Source organism: Carassius gibelio, chromosome B17 (genome assembly GCF_023724105.1).
Source record: "Carassius gibelio isolate Cgi1373 ecotype wild population from Czech Republic chromosome B17, carGib1.2-hapl.c, whole genome shotgun sequence".
NCBI classification, from domain to species: domain Eukaryota; kingdom Metazoa; phylum Chordata; class Actinopteri; order Cypriniformes; family Cyprinidae; genus Carassius; species Carassius gibelio.
Window position 1 is genome coordinate 12,817,611 of NC_068412.1, and position 13,941 is coordinate 12,831,551.

Sequence of the window (13,941 nt, forward strand, 5' to 3'; positions counted from 1 at the left end):
GAAACACGAGTCGTGTGAAGGAATGTGCAGAGCTTCGTTTGTTATTTGGTCTCCAGGGAAACGAGTGCGTGTAGTATGTGCTTGTTCTCTTGGACGTTTACTAGACTAAACTAGAGGTTTGTTTAGAACTAAACTCCAGCCGATACTTAGCAGAACACATACATTACATACATACATTCATATTCATTTAAAATATTCATTTGCAAATTAATCAAATGTCTCCGCTTGTTATTATATCTATAAAACGAGACAGGAAGTGCTAGTTTTGGACTGTTTAAACCACCTTAACTGTTATTATGACGTCTGTGGAATTTAGAACCCATCAAAAGTCAAAAACCCGCGGAAATCCGGATATTATTAATCAATTGCAGATGAATCTTAGTGACTACAGACAGTCGCTGACGGACGCGCCGCGCTTCGACGCCACAGAAACCAGATTCAGTGCATGGACGCCTGTAACAAATAAAGCATGCAACCAACAGGTCAGGAAAAAGTTTTAGTTTTTTTTTTTTTTAATAAATAAATATGAATTATAATACATATAATTCACGACTTACAGTGCATTCAGGCTAACAATTTTTACCTAATATTTTAAATGTATGCATTTTGATTTATTAAGATTTTTGTGTAATTTTTTTATTTTAATTTTTTAATTTTATTTTTTACATATATTTCGTGTGTTTGTGCGCGCTATTTATTTTTTAGAACCACATAATCTCACTTAATACATTTGTAGCTTTTTCAGGAAAGAACAGCTCTCGTCCTCCATTGGTTTGACCTGTGGACAGACCGACAAAGAAAAGAATTTATTTCTCAGCTGCTGAAAAGATGCTCCAAAACCCAGCTCAAGTGAATTTTCAGTTCTGATCTTACATGATTTATATACATAAGAACTGCACTTTATCAGACAAATATATTTTTTAATTAATTTATTTATTTTTATTATTATTATTATTTTATCCTTTTAGGTTCACCAGGGATTGTTTAGCAGAATCAGTCCCCATCACTCGAATGGACTTCACAGCTGTGCTCCCTCGCTTTCTGTCTCTCTACATCATGTCCTTCCTTAGTCCTCGAGACATCTGCTCTGCAGCACAGGTGTGCTGGCATTGGAAGCTTCTGGCAGAGCAGGTAAGAATTTAATCAGTACAAAAGTGCCTTTACTTTATTAGATAATTGGCTTTTATCATATTTCTCTCTTCATTCAAAGAACAGAAGTGTTGGTAAATAACAATTTCAGAATGAATGCCAGTAATGTCAAAGACAATGTTTTGCATATGGTTCCTCACCCACAGTACGATCTCTGTGTGATTCTCTAGGATTGTCTGTGGTCTCCGAAGTGTATCCGTCTGGGCTGGTTTCTTCCCTACAGCCCATCAGATCATGAGTATGGGGCATGGAAAAGACATTATGTGGCTTGTACTGCCAGTTTAGATATTCTAACTCCACGGGAAGCAGCAGGCGTCTATGGTACCTTGAATGAGAGTTTGACAGCACCAGAGGAGCAGCAAGATAGATGGAGAGAACACAACATAAGACAAACTATCAGACAGAAAGTAGCAGAGCATAAAAGTGAGTGCCAAGGTTCATGCATTTCATGTACTATGCATGTCCTGATGAAATGATCTGATTGAGGTTAAGGAGTTTTAACTCATATAAATTCTCTAAGTAAGAATAATCTCAGTTGGCCAATGTTCTGGTCCTCATATTTCTGTCGGATTTTTCCACAGAAGCTGCTTTGAAGACCAGGAGGGCATGGTTAAACACCAGTAAATTGGGCACATCATTTACTGGAACCATTCATAAGCCACTTACTGCTGCTCTTGTTCAACTTGGGGTGAGACACTAACAATAAAAGTGTACAGCAAAAACCAATTGTCTATCAACATGACTCGTCCAAATTTATTTCATTGCATTATTTATTTTAATTTAATTTTATTTGAAGTATTTCAAATTACAAATCAGCATTAAATCACTGACTATGGTGATCATGTGTTAGTTACTTATCGTCACGTTGAATGTAACACAGTCTTAGTCTTGTACTATATTCAAGGAAAATGTACACAAAAGTGTTATTTGTCATGGCTTTCTTATGTAGGACAAGTGCCGATTGGAAAATTCACTCTCTAATGTGGATATACGAGACCCACGGCTTGATTTAAGCTTGAACACTCTTGGGAGCACAGGTGCCACCAATTTATTGAAAACTAGGAGGTCAGTATCATGGTAGCAACATTGGTGAATATCTTTCTGGATTTTTCTATGCGTCATATTTTAGTATACCTTTACCTTATATATACCTATATATACCATATACCTTTTATAATTTTTCTCACAACAATATTTAAAAAATAATCCTGAGCATGTTGATTTCTTTCAGTTCAGTGTTCACCCAGCCAGTTAAATCTTCCTGTACTCCTCTTCCTCATTTCCTGCTTGTGTCATCCAGTGTTCCTGGATATGAAGTAAAATGTTATTTCTCATTCTTGTCTATCATTGAGCTATGTCTCTTGTTGAATGATAGACAGCTGTTTATGAACTTAAGGATTTTAACTTTATATTTCTAGCTGCTTCTGGCCGCGGTGCAAGTGTCTGTTGTGGTTTTACCGTATGACTCACAAGGAATGACCTTGAAGGCTCTGGTTTCTCTGGCGGAAAGGGTCATTCAAGGCAGGATGGTGCAAAGTCTTGGAATTTTGGTGACAGGAAGCACAGAAGAGATAACTCTCACAGATGGTAATTCAGAAGTAATTCAACGTTGGGTCCAATCTAACTGTATACAAAGAAAATTAATAACAGACAATTTTTTCCTGCTGGAATAGTTTTTCTCAGTGAGGGCAGATTTTATAACCATGTAAAACACACAGCTGCTGTCAAATTTATACCAAATATTTGAATCACTTTAATAAACTGCAATACAAAATAAGCTGTAAATTATGAACAAGTCAACAAAACACAACAAACATCATCTGTATCTGTATATATACATTTATATATGCATGTATGTATACATTGACTACATTGTCTTTTATCCAGGAATGAGCATAACTGAGAAGACATTGCTAAAGCCAGGTGTGAGGGAGTTCTGGGAGAATCTGTGTGGTTGGGTAGTTCCTGCTTCAGAAGGAGGGAGTCTGAACATCTTTGCTCCCCTGGCAGCTTCAGGTAGAGTTTGTCTGTATTGTCCCAGTGGCATTTTGTCCTATGTCACATTTGCTGTAAGTAGCTTTCACTCAGGAACTGTTTTATGGCTCAGTTGCAGGGATGGATCTGATGAGGAAGTTGTCCGTTTTGACTGGTCTGAATGTCAGAGCTCCCACAGGGATCTGTACGGGCTCCTACCAGCACAGTGAGTTACAGAAAAATCTATTTAGAGTGGGTTATTACTTTCAGTCGAAAGTACCATATAACACATATAAATATCACATATGGAAGTAGAATTATGAAGTGACCTACACTGTAAAAAAAATAAATAATAATAATTATCTGTTAAATACACGGTAAAAAACCGCCAGCTGTGGTTGCCAGAATTATACCGTAAAAAATATGGTAACACCATTTTAGGTTTAACAGTTTTAGCTTAAATTTACAATTTATTACCTTAATTTAACTGATATAATGTTAATATACCAACTTATTGAAGTACTGAAATCTGTTTTGTACCTTTGTAATACACCGGTAACCGGTGGTGGTGATGAGAAAGTCACGTGATGAATCAAAGCCTTTCACAAGCAGCTTTTAAATAATAAGATACATGGAAGGTGCACAGTGTCATTCACACAAGCACTTAACACCATCATGATAAACAATAAACATAACAGATAAGAAATAAATAAGAGGAAGCATAATTATTTAAAAGAAAAAACATCAAATTCAAACAAAATTCGAAATGCAATGCAGAGACTTCTGGGAATTACAAATGTTTTTCATCCAGTCAGTTACAGGAAATTACAGTTAATATGTTTTATATATATATATATATATATATATATATATATATATATATATATATATATATATATATAGTCATTTATCAGACACTTTTATCCAAAGCGATTTACAAATGAGGACAACAAAAGCAATCAATTGTAGCATTAAATAAATAAAAAACGATCCAAAACTAAGAGCTAAAACTTTATAAATACTACCTATAAACATTTAAAAAATAAATAAATTAGATAAAAAAAGACAAATGCATACAGCAAAATGTTAAAACTTAAAATTAAAATTTAAAACTAAATTAAAAGCTTTAAAACAATATTGTTTAAAAGAACATTAATTTGAATATTGATAAAAAAAACATTTCTTGTTTGTTCATTTATTCATTCGTTTAGATTATTAATATATTACGTCATGTATCACTTGTTTCTGTGTTTTTGCTAGTTCTCAGTGAGTGGTCTGGGTCTGGTGAGTTTCCTCCATTGGTGTACCTCCATGAGACCTTTCTTCTTAGCTGGTGCAGACAGGCCGAATGGGTAGAGGAAGCCTGTAAGCATCTGCGGAAACAGCTGGGGCCACAGCTGCACTTCATGTGTCAAGAGATCAGAGGCCGCATCCTGGGCAAGTCAGAAATGAAAACATAGTCTTGTGCAGTTACGTCAATTACATACCTTATATTTACCCTCCTGTCTATGTATTCAAACCATTGTCCTTGTTTGTGTGGCCTTTCCAGGTCTGTTCCTCTGGGATCACATTAAGATGCCTGTCATTTCCCTTAAATCAGAGGTCATACAGTGTTTGGTTCATGGACTCGTGACCCTGATGAATGAGACTCCGGTAAGCAAGAAACATTTTGTTCCAGTAAATCTCAGATTATCTTGCTGCATTATACTGAAGCTGATTCACTGTCATGCTGTAGGATGATCCCTTAGACTTCTTGGGTCACTTTCTACTGAAAGTTTCAGTCAACAATGGTTTGAAGAACATGGAGTTTCTTACAGAAAGTGCTTCCTTTAATGGCCTCAATCCAGAATCTCCAAAGGTTACTATTAATGTTTATGTTTTAGATCATTCATTTGGTTTACCCAATGCCTTAAGTGCTTAAAAATGTGTCCTTTTTGTTAGGGCTTGCAAAGTGATGCAGACAAACGCAGTGCTGTGTGCAAAGAGCTTTTAAATAGTGAGAAAACATACGTGAGACACCTTCAAGCCGTGGCCACAGTGTACTACACCCCTCTCCGAGCGGCACTGGACTCCAACCGAGCCATCATCAGCTCGGTCAGTCTCATCACCATCTTCTGCCCTCTGCTGGATATATTGGAGACAAACAGGTCAAAGATTTCCATGCTTCCACATATGCATTTCTGTTTCTGTATCTCTCTGTTATTGTCTAAGACTCTGCTCTTCACAGTGTTTTTCTGAAGGAGCTGACTGAGAGGTGGGAGGAGTGGGGTCCGCTGCAGTGTGTGGGGGATGTTTGTGTCAAGTTTTGCACCAAGTTACGGGTCTACACTAATTTTTTCAACAACTATCCTGCCATTCTCAGAACTATAGACAAGGTATGTTAAAAACAAACCATAAGTGGATATCTTGGTATAATATTTTATTGTCATCATAATCGAAGCAGTGAAGCAGTTTTGACTAAATCTAAAGATTTGAAACACATAAATGCCAAAATCAAAATCATGTGGTACAAGCAATGTGCAAAGGCATGCAAAAAAAAAAAAAACAGGAAACAGGATAACGCTGCAAATGCTAACATAGAGACCCCTGCAGACTCTCATGAATTTGCCAATGTCAGCACGTCTTTTGAAATATCAGATGATTTGACCTACGTATGACAAGGGAAGGTTAAGTTCAGGTACAACCGCATAAAACGAATAACGTATATGAATTAATAATTCCTGATATTTATATATAATAATTTATAAAAGTGACAATATACATTGTTCCAAAAAATAAAATCTAACATATTGATGTTTTTTTCTTTTCTGTTCATGAAAGAATTCATTAAAAAGTATTATGCTTTCCACAAATATATTAAGCAGCACAATTGTTTTAAACACTGATAATAGGAATAAGAAAGGTTCCTTGCCCCAAATATTAGAATGATTTCTAAAGGATCACTGGAGTTATGACTGCAAAAAATGTGGCTTTGGCACCACAAGAATAAATTACATTAAAAAATATATATATATTATTTTAATAATTACCATTTCTATGACTATTACTGATTTTATAGAATTTTTGATCAAGTACATTCAGCTTTAAATGAGCATAAAAGACTTAAAAACAAACAGACCAAACTTTTTTTAATACTTCCGGTGTATAAAACTCATGAACATTATCTTATATACTGAGTCATTATCTGTTACATAATTTTGCATGTTTTGTAGTGCCGTGAGATGCTTCCTGTATTCCGCAGCTTTCTGAAGAGACACGACCGGACTGTTGCTACCAGAATGCTGAGGTACTGTAAAAATTACAGCTCTGCCGCTTTTCAGACAATTGAGAAAAGTTGTACAAGAGTGGCCCTAGCAACTCTCCAAACGTATATCCAGTCTCCAGGAGCTGTTTCTCACACCAACCGCACGAGTGGAGGTGTATGTGACTTTGCTTCAGGCATTAACGCTACACACACCATCTGAGCATCCGGACTACACAAAGTTATCGTCTGCTCTCAACTCACTGCGGACTTACAGAGGCTTCATCCACAAGGTGTGATTAAAAACAAAGTGCTCTGCTCAGTGAATTAATATAAACATGGATGTGTTTACCGTCATTTAAGAAAATACTTTGCTATTCATTCCCAGCTGAAAAAGAGTCTTGATCGAGACTCGAGGATCATGGAGGCACAGAGCACAATCCAAAGCTGCCCAGTAAGTTTACCATAGCCATAGTTTACAGCAGCCATTTATTTACAGAGATCAGGTTCTCTCAGGCTGTTCTGTACTTAAAAGAAAAGGAAAAGTCTGGGATGGACAGCCATGTGTATGTTCAGACGTCAGTGTTCATACACAGTATAACAGAGTGTTTTTGTACTTTATTCAGAATTTGTTGGAGGAAAGCAGATACTTGGTCACCACGCAGGATGTGGCATTACTGAGCTGCCTTAATGGAGACATTGCTGCCTCTCTCAGGTGCCGTCACTGACCTGAGATCAAATGACACTGAAACTGGAGTCTCTCCGTCTACAGGAAGCCAGTCATATTCTGTTTGTAGATAACTAACAACAGCATAACTCGATATGTTTGAATTAATAAGAAGCAAATATTTTTTATTAAAGAAATTGTTCACCCAACGCTATCTTACAACGTATTTTACGAGGTGGCTTATTCGTACGAATTTGTATCAACTCACTCGTACAATTTTATACGACCCCAGTGACGGTTAGGTTTAGGGGTGGGGTTAGGTGTAGGTCATTCGTACAAATTCATACGAATTGTGCAACTCGTAAAATATGTACGATTTGGCAACAATCGTATGAATTTGTACGCGTGTGGTCGTACAAATTCGTACGAATAAGCCACCTTGTGAAAAATGTACGAATTGCTTTGAGATCGGGTTGGTTCATGCCAAAATGGACAATTCTTACCTTTGGCCAGGTGAGAAATCTGAAATCTTTCATCAATTAAATCAGTAAATAAGAAATTTAGCATTACATCTCTTGATCAGCAATTTAATGCAGTTAATGGGTGCCGTCAGAATGAGAGTCCAATCAGCTGAAAAAAACAACATCACAATAATCCAGAAGTAATCCACGACTCGTCACTGTTTGTTTGTAAGAAACAATCCATAATTTAAGGCCTTTTAATTTTAAACAGTAGCTTCTGGCCAAAATATGAGTCCATAATTCCTAATAACGCTTCCTTTGTGGTCACATATTATGGATGATCTATTTTAGCTGGAAACATCGGTTTGAAGTGGAATACTTGCCTTAATGATGAATTTGTTTCTTACAAAGCAGCTTTGTTTCAAAAGACATTATTTGATGGACTGGAGTCGTGTGGATTATTGTGATGTTTTCATCAGCTGTTTGAACTCATTCTGATGGCACCCATTCACTGCAGAGGATCTATTGGTGAGCAAGTAAAATAATGTTACATTTCTCCAAGTCTGTTGAAGTGAAGAAACAAACTCATCTACATCTTAGGTGACCTGGTTGAGGATGCTAAGCAAATTGTAATTTTTTGGGTGAACTATTCCTTTATGGAAACAGATTTACTCAAGCAAGCCTGCTGATCTGTGATGAGTTTATTCTCTCTCTTTTTCTTCTCAGGATGTATGAGCATGTGAGTGACCTGGGGTTGTTTCTCTTCAATGATGCTCTATTGCTGACTGAGAGGAGCGTGTCAAACGTGCCATTTTGCCTGACAGTGAACACGACTCACACCTTTCTGGCCTCCGTGGCTCTTCACTGTCTAAATCTCACAGAAATCACAGACACAAAGTGTACGTCTCATTAGAACTTCATACTGCAATGCAATGTTCATCATGTTAGCAATACCACACTACTCTACCAGACAAAATATATAAATAATTATGTCTTATATGTCGTATTTATGAAAGTTAAAAGTATGCAATTATATATACATTTCAACCTATCCATAATCTTTTCAGATGTTCGAAACGCTTTTCAGCTGGAGAGCCCGAAGCGTCAGTGGATCTGTGCTACAGATAGAGAAGAAGACAAGATCAGGCTGCTGTCTGCTTTGCGCAGTGCTATAAATGCTGCTATAACACGTAACTAAAGATGAACTTAGGATTCACTACTACATACTATATTAAGAAACTATGGTACACACACTAGAGTCATTTTTTATTTTGTTTTACTACCAAATAAATTTAATATGTATGAATATACTGTTTGATTATGCATCAATAAAGTATGAACTATTGCAATAAAAAAGTCTGTATCTTTATGCGTGCCGGCCGGATGAATTTAACCTTGTGATTTTAAAGTTTTGGATATATATGTTACTATATTGCTGACAAAATGCAGAAAAATTAATTGGGCCTATACAATAATTTCCACGATAATTTAAATATACTTTATAAACATGCACACTTATGAAGGGTATAAAAGCATTTATTTCACATAAAATAAACCCTCCTCACACAATGTTAAATAAAAAATTTGATTGCACTGCGTCCCACAGGTCTACAGATATCAATGGGGCAATACAAAAAATACAAAGACAATTAAAAAGACAAAAATCCCTACCTTAGCTGCAAGATTAGCTGCCACTTATAATATATCAATATTGTATACCAAAATATATCAATAAGAACCTTTACCAGAAAGCCAACATTTTGGAGTACTAGTACTACTAGTTCTTGACTTGCTTGTATGCACAAATACGCTTTTTTTGTGCAACCATATAGAAAACCTCTCAAAAGGTTAACAAATCCTGGTTATAATTAACATATAAAATGGACCAATCATGTTTACAGTAAGATTAGGCCGTAATATAAAAAGAAACAATTATTAAATAATCTTTTGTTTGATCTCTTCAACCACCCACACACACACAAAAAAAAAGTCCTATAAACCAAAGAAAAATATGGTGAAATATCACCTGTTTTAGGATCCATCTTAAACTTTAAAGTGCTGGAATCAATCACATCAATAAAATAAAATAATTAGTATACACCACTCCTTCATTGATTCAACATAATAAACATAAGATATTGGAAAAATGGTCTTCTTGTATGTAAAAATATATTAAAAAGCATAGGATGCCCACGGATCATGACTCCAAAGCAGGATACATGTATCTTGAGAGCACAATGCAAATTCCTTTGCATTCAAAAGCTTGAGCACTAGGCCTCTCTTAAAGAGCATGCTCAAAGGTGGACTGTAAATGCAGAACCTGCTCTGCTGATGTTTATCTGGTGTAATAAACTCTGTAATAGACAACTTTTGACCTCCAGAGGGAGTAGGAATTGTCAAATTTCAGAAGATGAACTCCTTGACCAGGATATTGGTGACTGCCTGCATAAACTTCCTCATGGCTGTCACGACGGGAAACAGGAACAATCTCATGTACCAGTGGACATCTGCCCTGTTCTGCCTGCTTCTCTCCTTCAACTTGTTCTGTGCCTTAAATCAGGAAATAGAATAAAACAAAAATAAATATTTGATTAAGTATTTCTCTCTGTCAAAGAGATCCATGCTCTTACCTTCTTTAGTTTCAGTAGTTTCAGTGCTTGCTGGCATGCTCATGTCCTTCCACTCAAAGTACAGCCCAAAACCGATATCGTAGTGATCGGTGGCGAATTCCCAAAACAGGTGTGAGCCGTCCTGATGAGTGGGCACCCGTAGTGTCAACACCTCCCCTCGGCCCACTGTGATCACGGAGTCCTGATCGTGCATCACCTTTTCCTTAAACTCCTTAATTTGAGGCCGTGTCCACATAGAGGAAGCAATGATAGGCACTTCTGCATTCAAGAAAGAAAAGAAAAAGGGCAAAGAAGTGTTTCATGTCTGTTATTTTCACTTGTATGCTAAAATTATATTTTTACAAATAACGTTTATTTTACAATTATATTTGTATATTTTTATTACTGTGGAATACAACCATAAATAGACACAAATACCTAAATCTTAAAATAAAAAATAACACGTACAGTAACAAGAATACTGTGAAATATTATTCAAAATGAAAAGAACTGTATATTTATAAACTGTTTAACTATATACAATTGGTCCCTGTGATTGCAAATCTGTACGTTTCTTTAGTCATTATTCTATTTCTATTCTGTCTTCATATTTTTTTTATTAATAAATGAAATGGCAATGATAAACGCCTTCACTATCGTTAGAAAATAATGTGAAAGTCTTTACTATCACTTTGATCAATTTAACAAAGAAGAGATAGACAGACACACCTCCTGTTTTGTCTTCTACACACAAATGGAAGGCTTTTGAGTCTGTCTGTTGTTCCTGACTCTCGAATGAATTTGATTGGCTGTTGGGATTGCAGGAGGATACAGCTTCATATGACAAAGGAGAAGGAAGAGCTTCTGACATTTGATTCACATTTGAGTCCGGCTGCTTCTGCAAGGCCATCTGAAGTCATACAGGAGAAATATAAAGGGTTTATGACATTTTATTTATTATTGTAACATGTTTCTTGGGGTTCAGTTAAAATGAAGTAAATAAAATATAAATATTTTTTTTGTTCACAAAAACATATATTTGCAAAAATGATTATTTTCAAACCTCATTCCGACCTTCGATGCTTGCTAGTATAAACGCCAAATGTTACGATTGACTTATGTCTTTTCATAGTAATAAGTATCAACGCCCTCTCATGATTGCACGTGAATAAATGTTTTGAAAGCATTATCCACATAAAATCATTATTTACAAACAAAAATGTTTGAAATTGTTTACTTTCATGTTTCTGTGTGAACTCTCCATTAAATCTGTATAGTCAGCGGCAGAGATAATAATATAAATATGCACACTAGTCATTTTTTGAGCTTTTTTTTTTTTTCAACAAAATATAATGTTTTGCAGAATTTTTTTTAAAGGTACAAAGTACTCTTATTATGTCAAAATCTTGACAAGCCCTTTAAGAATCATGGTAAGAAGCTTACTTGAATCTAAAGTCTCTGGCTGTACTCATACCTGCTGTAAGCGGAGGGCCTGGTGCATGTACTGTTGGTAGTGCTGTTCCTGCAGCTGTCTGATGAGTAACTGCTGCTGGTCTGGATTGTCTGGATACTGCTCTTTGGCATACTGTTGAAACTGCACTGCCGTTTGTGCATTCAGAACAGCCATAATCTGTTCTCTGTACACATAGATAATAATACACATAGAGATAAACAATTTTTTAAAGCTGAATTCTACTGAAAGCTTAGTTCAAATGTATTTTGATATATTTATTTAATGTTTTGATTTGATATTATATGTGCTTTCTCTCTCTCTCTCTTTCTCTCTCTCTCTCTCTCTCTCTCTCTCTCTCTCTCTCTATATATATATATATATATATATACACACAGGTAAATAATACTGATTTAAACTCATATAATTTACTATAAATGTCACGTTCAACTATATTTAGAGCAACATTATGCTCAGAAAAGTGAAACCATTCATTGAATATCAGCACACCACTAGCACTTACTTTTGCCGATCTATCTGTAACCTCTCTGCCTCATCTTTTCTTCTCTGTTCCTCCTCTTTTATCCTCCTCTCTTCTTCCTCTCTACGCCGTGCTTCTTCTTCCAGTCGCTGTCGCTCTTGCTCTTCTCTCTCCAGCCTGAGACGTTCTTCCTCTTCTTTTCTAAACACACAAACACACACAGGATTAAAAGGGCTTCCTACAAGACTTAACAGTTTAATAGACTACTTTATAAGAAACTTTAGGCACTGTAACTAATGCAGAACACACCGTCTCTTCTCTTGTTCCTCCTTCTCAATCTTATGTGATGTCACATATGGTGCAAACAGACTACAACAGGAGTTCAGAAGCTTCACAAAGTCCTCCATGGCATCTTCTTTAGCCATGCTGCCCAGCCGTATCCATTCTTTTCTGAGAGATAGAGTGAAACAAACTAAATGAAGCATTTATAGACATTTTAGGATTATGCTATATGGCTTTAAAAGAATAAACAACAACAAAACCCACTTAGCACTGCACATACATAATGTTATTTTGCACATCCTTATAAAACATGCTGTGGTGGTACCATGGTATATAATTTGGTAGTAAGTGCATTAATATTTGGTAATATATTGTCTATTATATGTGCATTAATGTTTGGCAAGAGCATTAATATCAAGCTACAATATTATATGGAATTTATAATACTCTAATGGCCTTATCCAGTCATAATTTGCACAAAAATTAGCCTTTTATACACTTATTCCAACATTACCTTCTGTCGTTTCCCAGGACATCAAAGAAGCCAATTTCTGGACATGTGTTTGGATCATAAGGACCAACTGTGATCTGTTTATGTAGTGCAACCAAACGGAGATTTTCTTCATATGCTGGGTTGAACGCCTTCCCATTCATCTCTATGAGACAATGACAACAATTACATTAATCCTCATGGACTCGTTGACAACATCTAAGAGAACCTGAATAATGATTAATATAAATGGCATTTCAGTTCCTGTACAGGACGAGTTATTACTGCTGTCGATCTAATGACTCACAGAAAAGGGACTTTAATTTTGTTTTGCTACCAATAAACAGAAAGTCATAACCGCAGGTGTGACGGGACAAAATAAATAAAGTGATAAACATTTACTAGACGAACAGAAAAGGGAAAGTGAAAGTCCGGGTTACTTGGTAATCCGTGTTTAAGTTACCCTACCTTTAAAGAATTTCAGTGCAAGTTTGAAGAGCTCGTCTAAAGTAAACCCCCAGTTTCTCTCCAAACTCCATGATGATTTCTGAGGTCCTTCATGTTCTTCGCATGAATTACAGTCTTCCTCAGTGCCTGAGGAGTGAGTTTCGGTGTTAATGCCGTTCTCGCTGGTTTTCTCTATCGTCTCGTTGTCATGTTCTGCTCTGTCAAACTCCATCATGTCAGACTGTCAACACGAGCTGCTGCGACCGATGCTGCTGTCACAGGTGGCCACCATAGACTGTGACTGGCCACGTAGCGCTCAGAACACCTCTCTTCCGTATATTCCCACCGGAAATCCCGGATATTTGTGTTATTTTCAAATCATTTAAACAGCATTCGCTTTTTAGTTACGTCGGTTACTGCGCAGGTCAAACCCTATATGTTCTCTGACGAGTTTCGCATTTGGTTTAATGCTAAAATGTCACTTTGACACATTACCTGTGTGCAGAATGCCCAGGACGACCCTGAATAAACAAGTCGAATTGAAGCTAGTAAACTGAACCACGTTTCCTTTCAAAACAATTTGAGATATATGGAAAGAATTATCAGATAATTGAGGAACTGTTAAGGTCTTCTGGTCACGCATTAATATTGCTGGGATTCCTCTTAACTTTTTTTCATATTTTCATATGA

General features: G+C 36.2%; 2 protein-coding genes across 3 annotated transcripts; one reads left to right on the forward strand and one right to left on the reverse strand.

The window, feature by feature from the left end:
• Positions 1-175: 175 nt before the first annotated feature.
• On the forward strand, positions 176-8,877 carry LOC127976534 (epithelial cell-transforming sequence 2 oncogene-like). Of its 2 annotated transcripts, XM_052581000.1 has the most exons (21): positions 176-482; positions 737-849; positions 969-1,131; positions 1,320-1,572; positions 1,731-1,837; positions 2,099-2,214; positions 2,381-2,465; positions 2,568-2,736; positions 3,037-3,165; positions 3,257-3,349; positions 4,384-4,560; positions 4,673-4,776; positions 4,859-4,981; positions 5,065-5,270; positions 5,351-5,498; positions 6,336-6,409; positions 6,501-6,657; positions 6,753-6,818; positions 6,991-7,079; positions 8,219-8,391; positions 8,560-8,877. In XM_052581000.1, the coding sequence occupies exons 1-21, from the start codon at positions 297-299 to the stop codon at positions 8,688-8,690; spliced, it is 2,862 nt and encodes a 953-aa protein (XP_052436960.1). In that variant the 5' UTR covers positions 176-296; the 3' UTR covers positions 8,691-8,877. The 2 variants fall into 2 exon arrangements, with proteins under 2 accessions (XP_052436960.1, XP_052436961.1); XM_052581001.1 differs by lacking the exons at positions 6,753-6,818; positions 6,991-7,079; positions 8,219-8,391; positions 8,560-8,877 and having other exon boundaries at positions 6,365-6,409; positions 6,501-6,660.
• Positions 8,878-9,007: 130 nt separating this feature from the next.
• LOC127976535 (Golgi resident protein GCP60-like) lies at positions 9,008-13,687 on the reverse strand. Its single transcript, XM_052581002.1, has 8 exons — positions 13,273-13,687; positions 12,829-12,970; positions 12,342-12,482; positions 12,075-12,233; positions 11,576-11,738; positions 10,831-11,011; positions 10,123-10,380; positions 9,008-10,042 (listed from the first exon to the last, which is right to left on the reverse strand). Exons 1-8 carry the CDS (start codon positions 13,484-13,486, stop codon positions 9,828-9,830), a joined length of 1,473 nt encoding a protein of 490 aa, XP_052436962.1. The 5' UTR covers positions 13,487-13,687; the 3' UTR covers positions 9,008-9,827.
• Positions 13,688-13,941: the final 254 nt, after the last annotated feature.

Bases quoted from the DNA above. Each gene is read 5' to 3' on its own strand.
- LOC127976534 (XM_052581000.1), top strand. From the start codon at position 297: ATGACGTCTGTGGAATTTAGAACCCATCAAAAGTCAAAAACCCGCGGA. The intron at 483-736 runs GTCAGGAAAAAG...ATACATTTGTAG, and splicing joins ATAAAGCATGCAACCAACAG to CTTTTTCAGGAAAGAACAGC. The intron at 6,819-6,990 runs GTAAGTTTACCA...TACTTTATTCAG, and splicing joins GCACAATCCAAAGCTGCCCA to AATTTGTTGGAGGAAAGCAG.
- LOC127976535 (XM_052581002.1), bottom strand. From the start codon at position 13,486: ATGATGGAGTTTGACAGAGCAGAACATGACAACGAGACGATAGAGAAA. The intron at 11,739-12,074 runs GTAAGTGCTAGT...CTATGTGTACAG, and splicing joins TTACAGATAGATCGGCAAAA to AGAACAGATTATGGCTGTTC. The intron at 10,043-10,122 runs GTAAGAGCATGG...TCCTGATTTAAG, and splicing joins AACTACTGAAACTAAAGAAG to GCACAGAACAAGTTGAAGGA.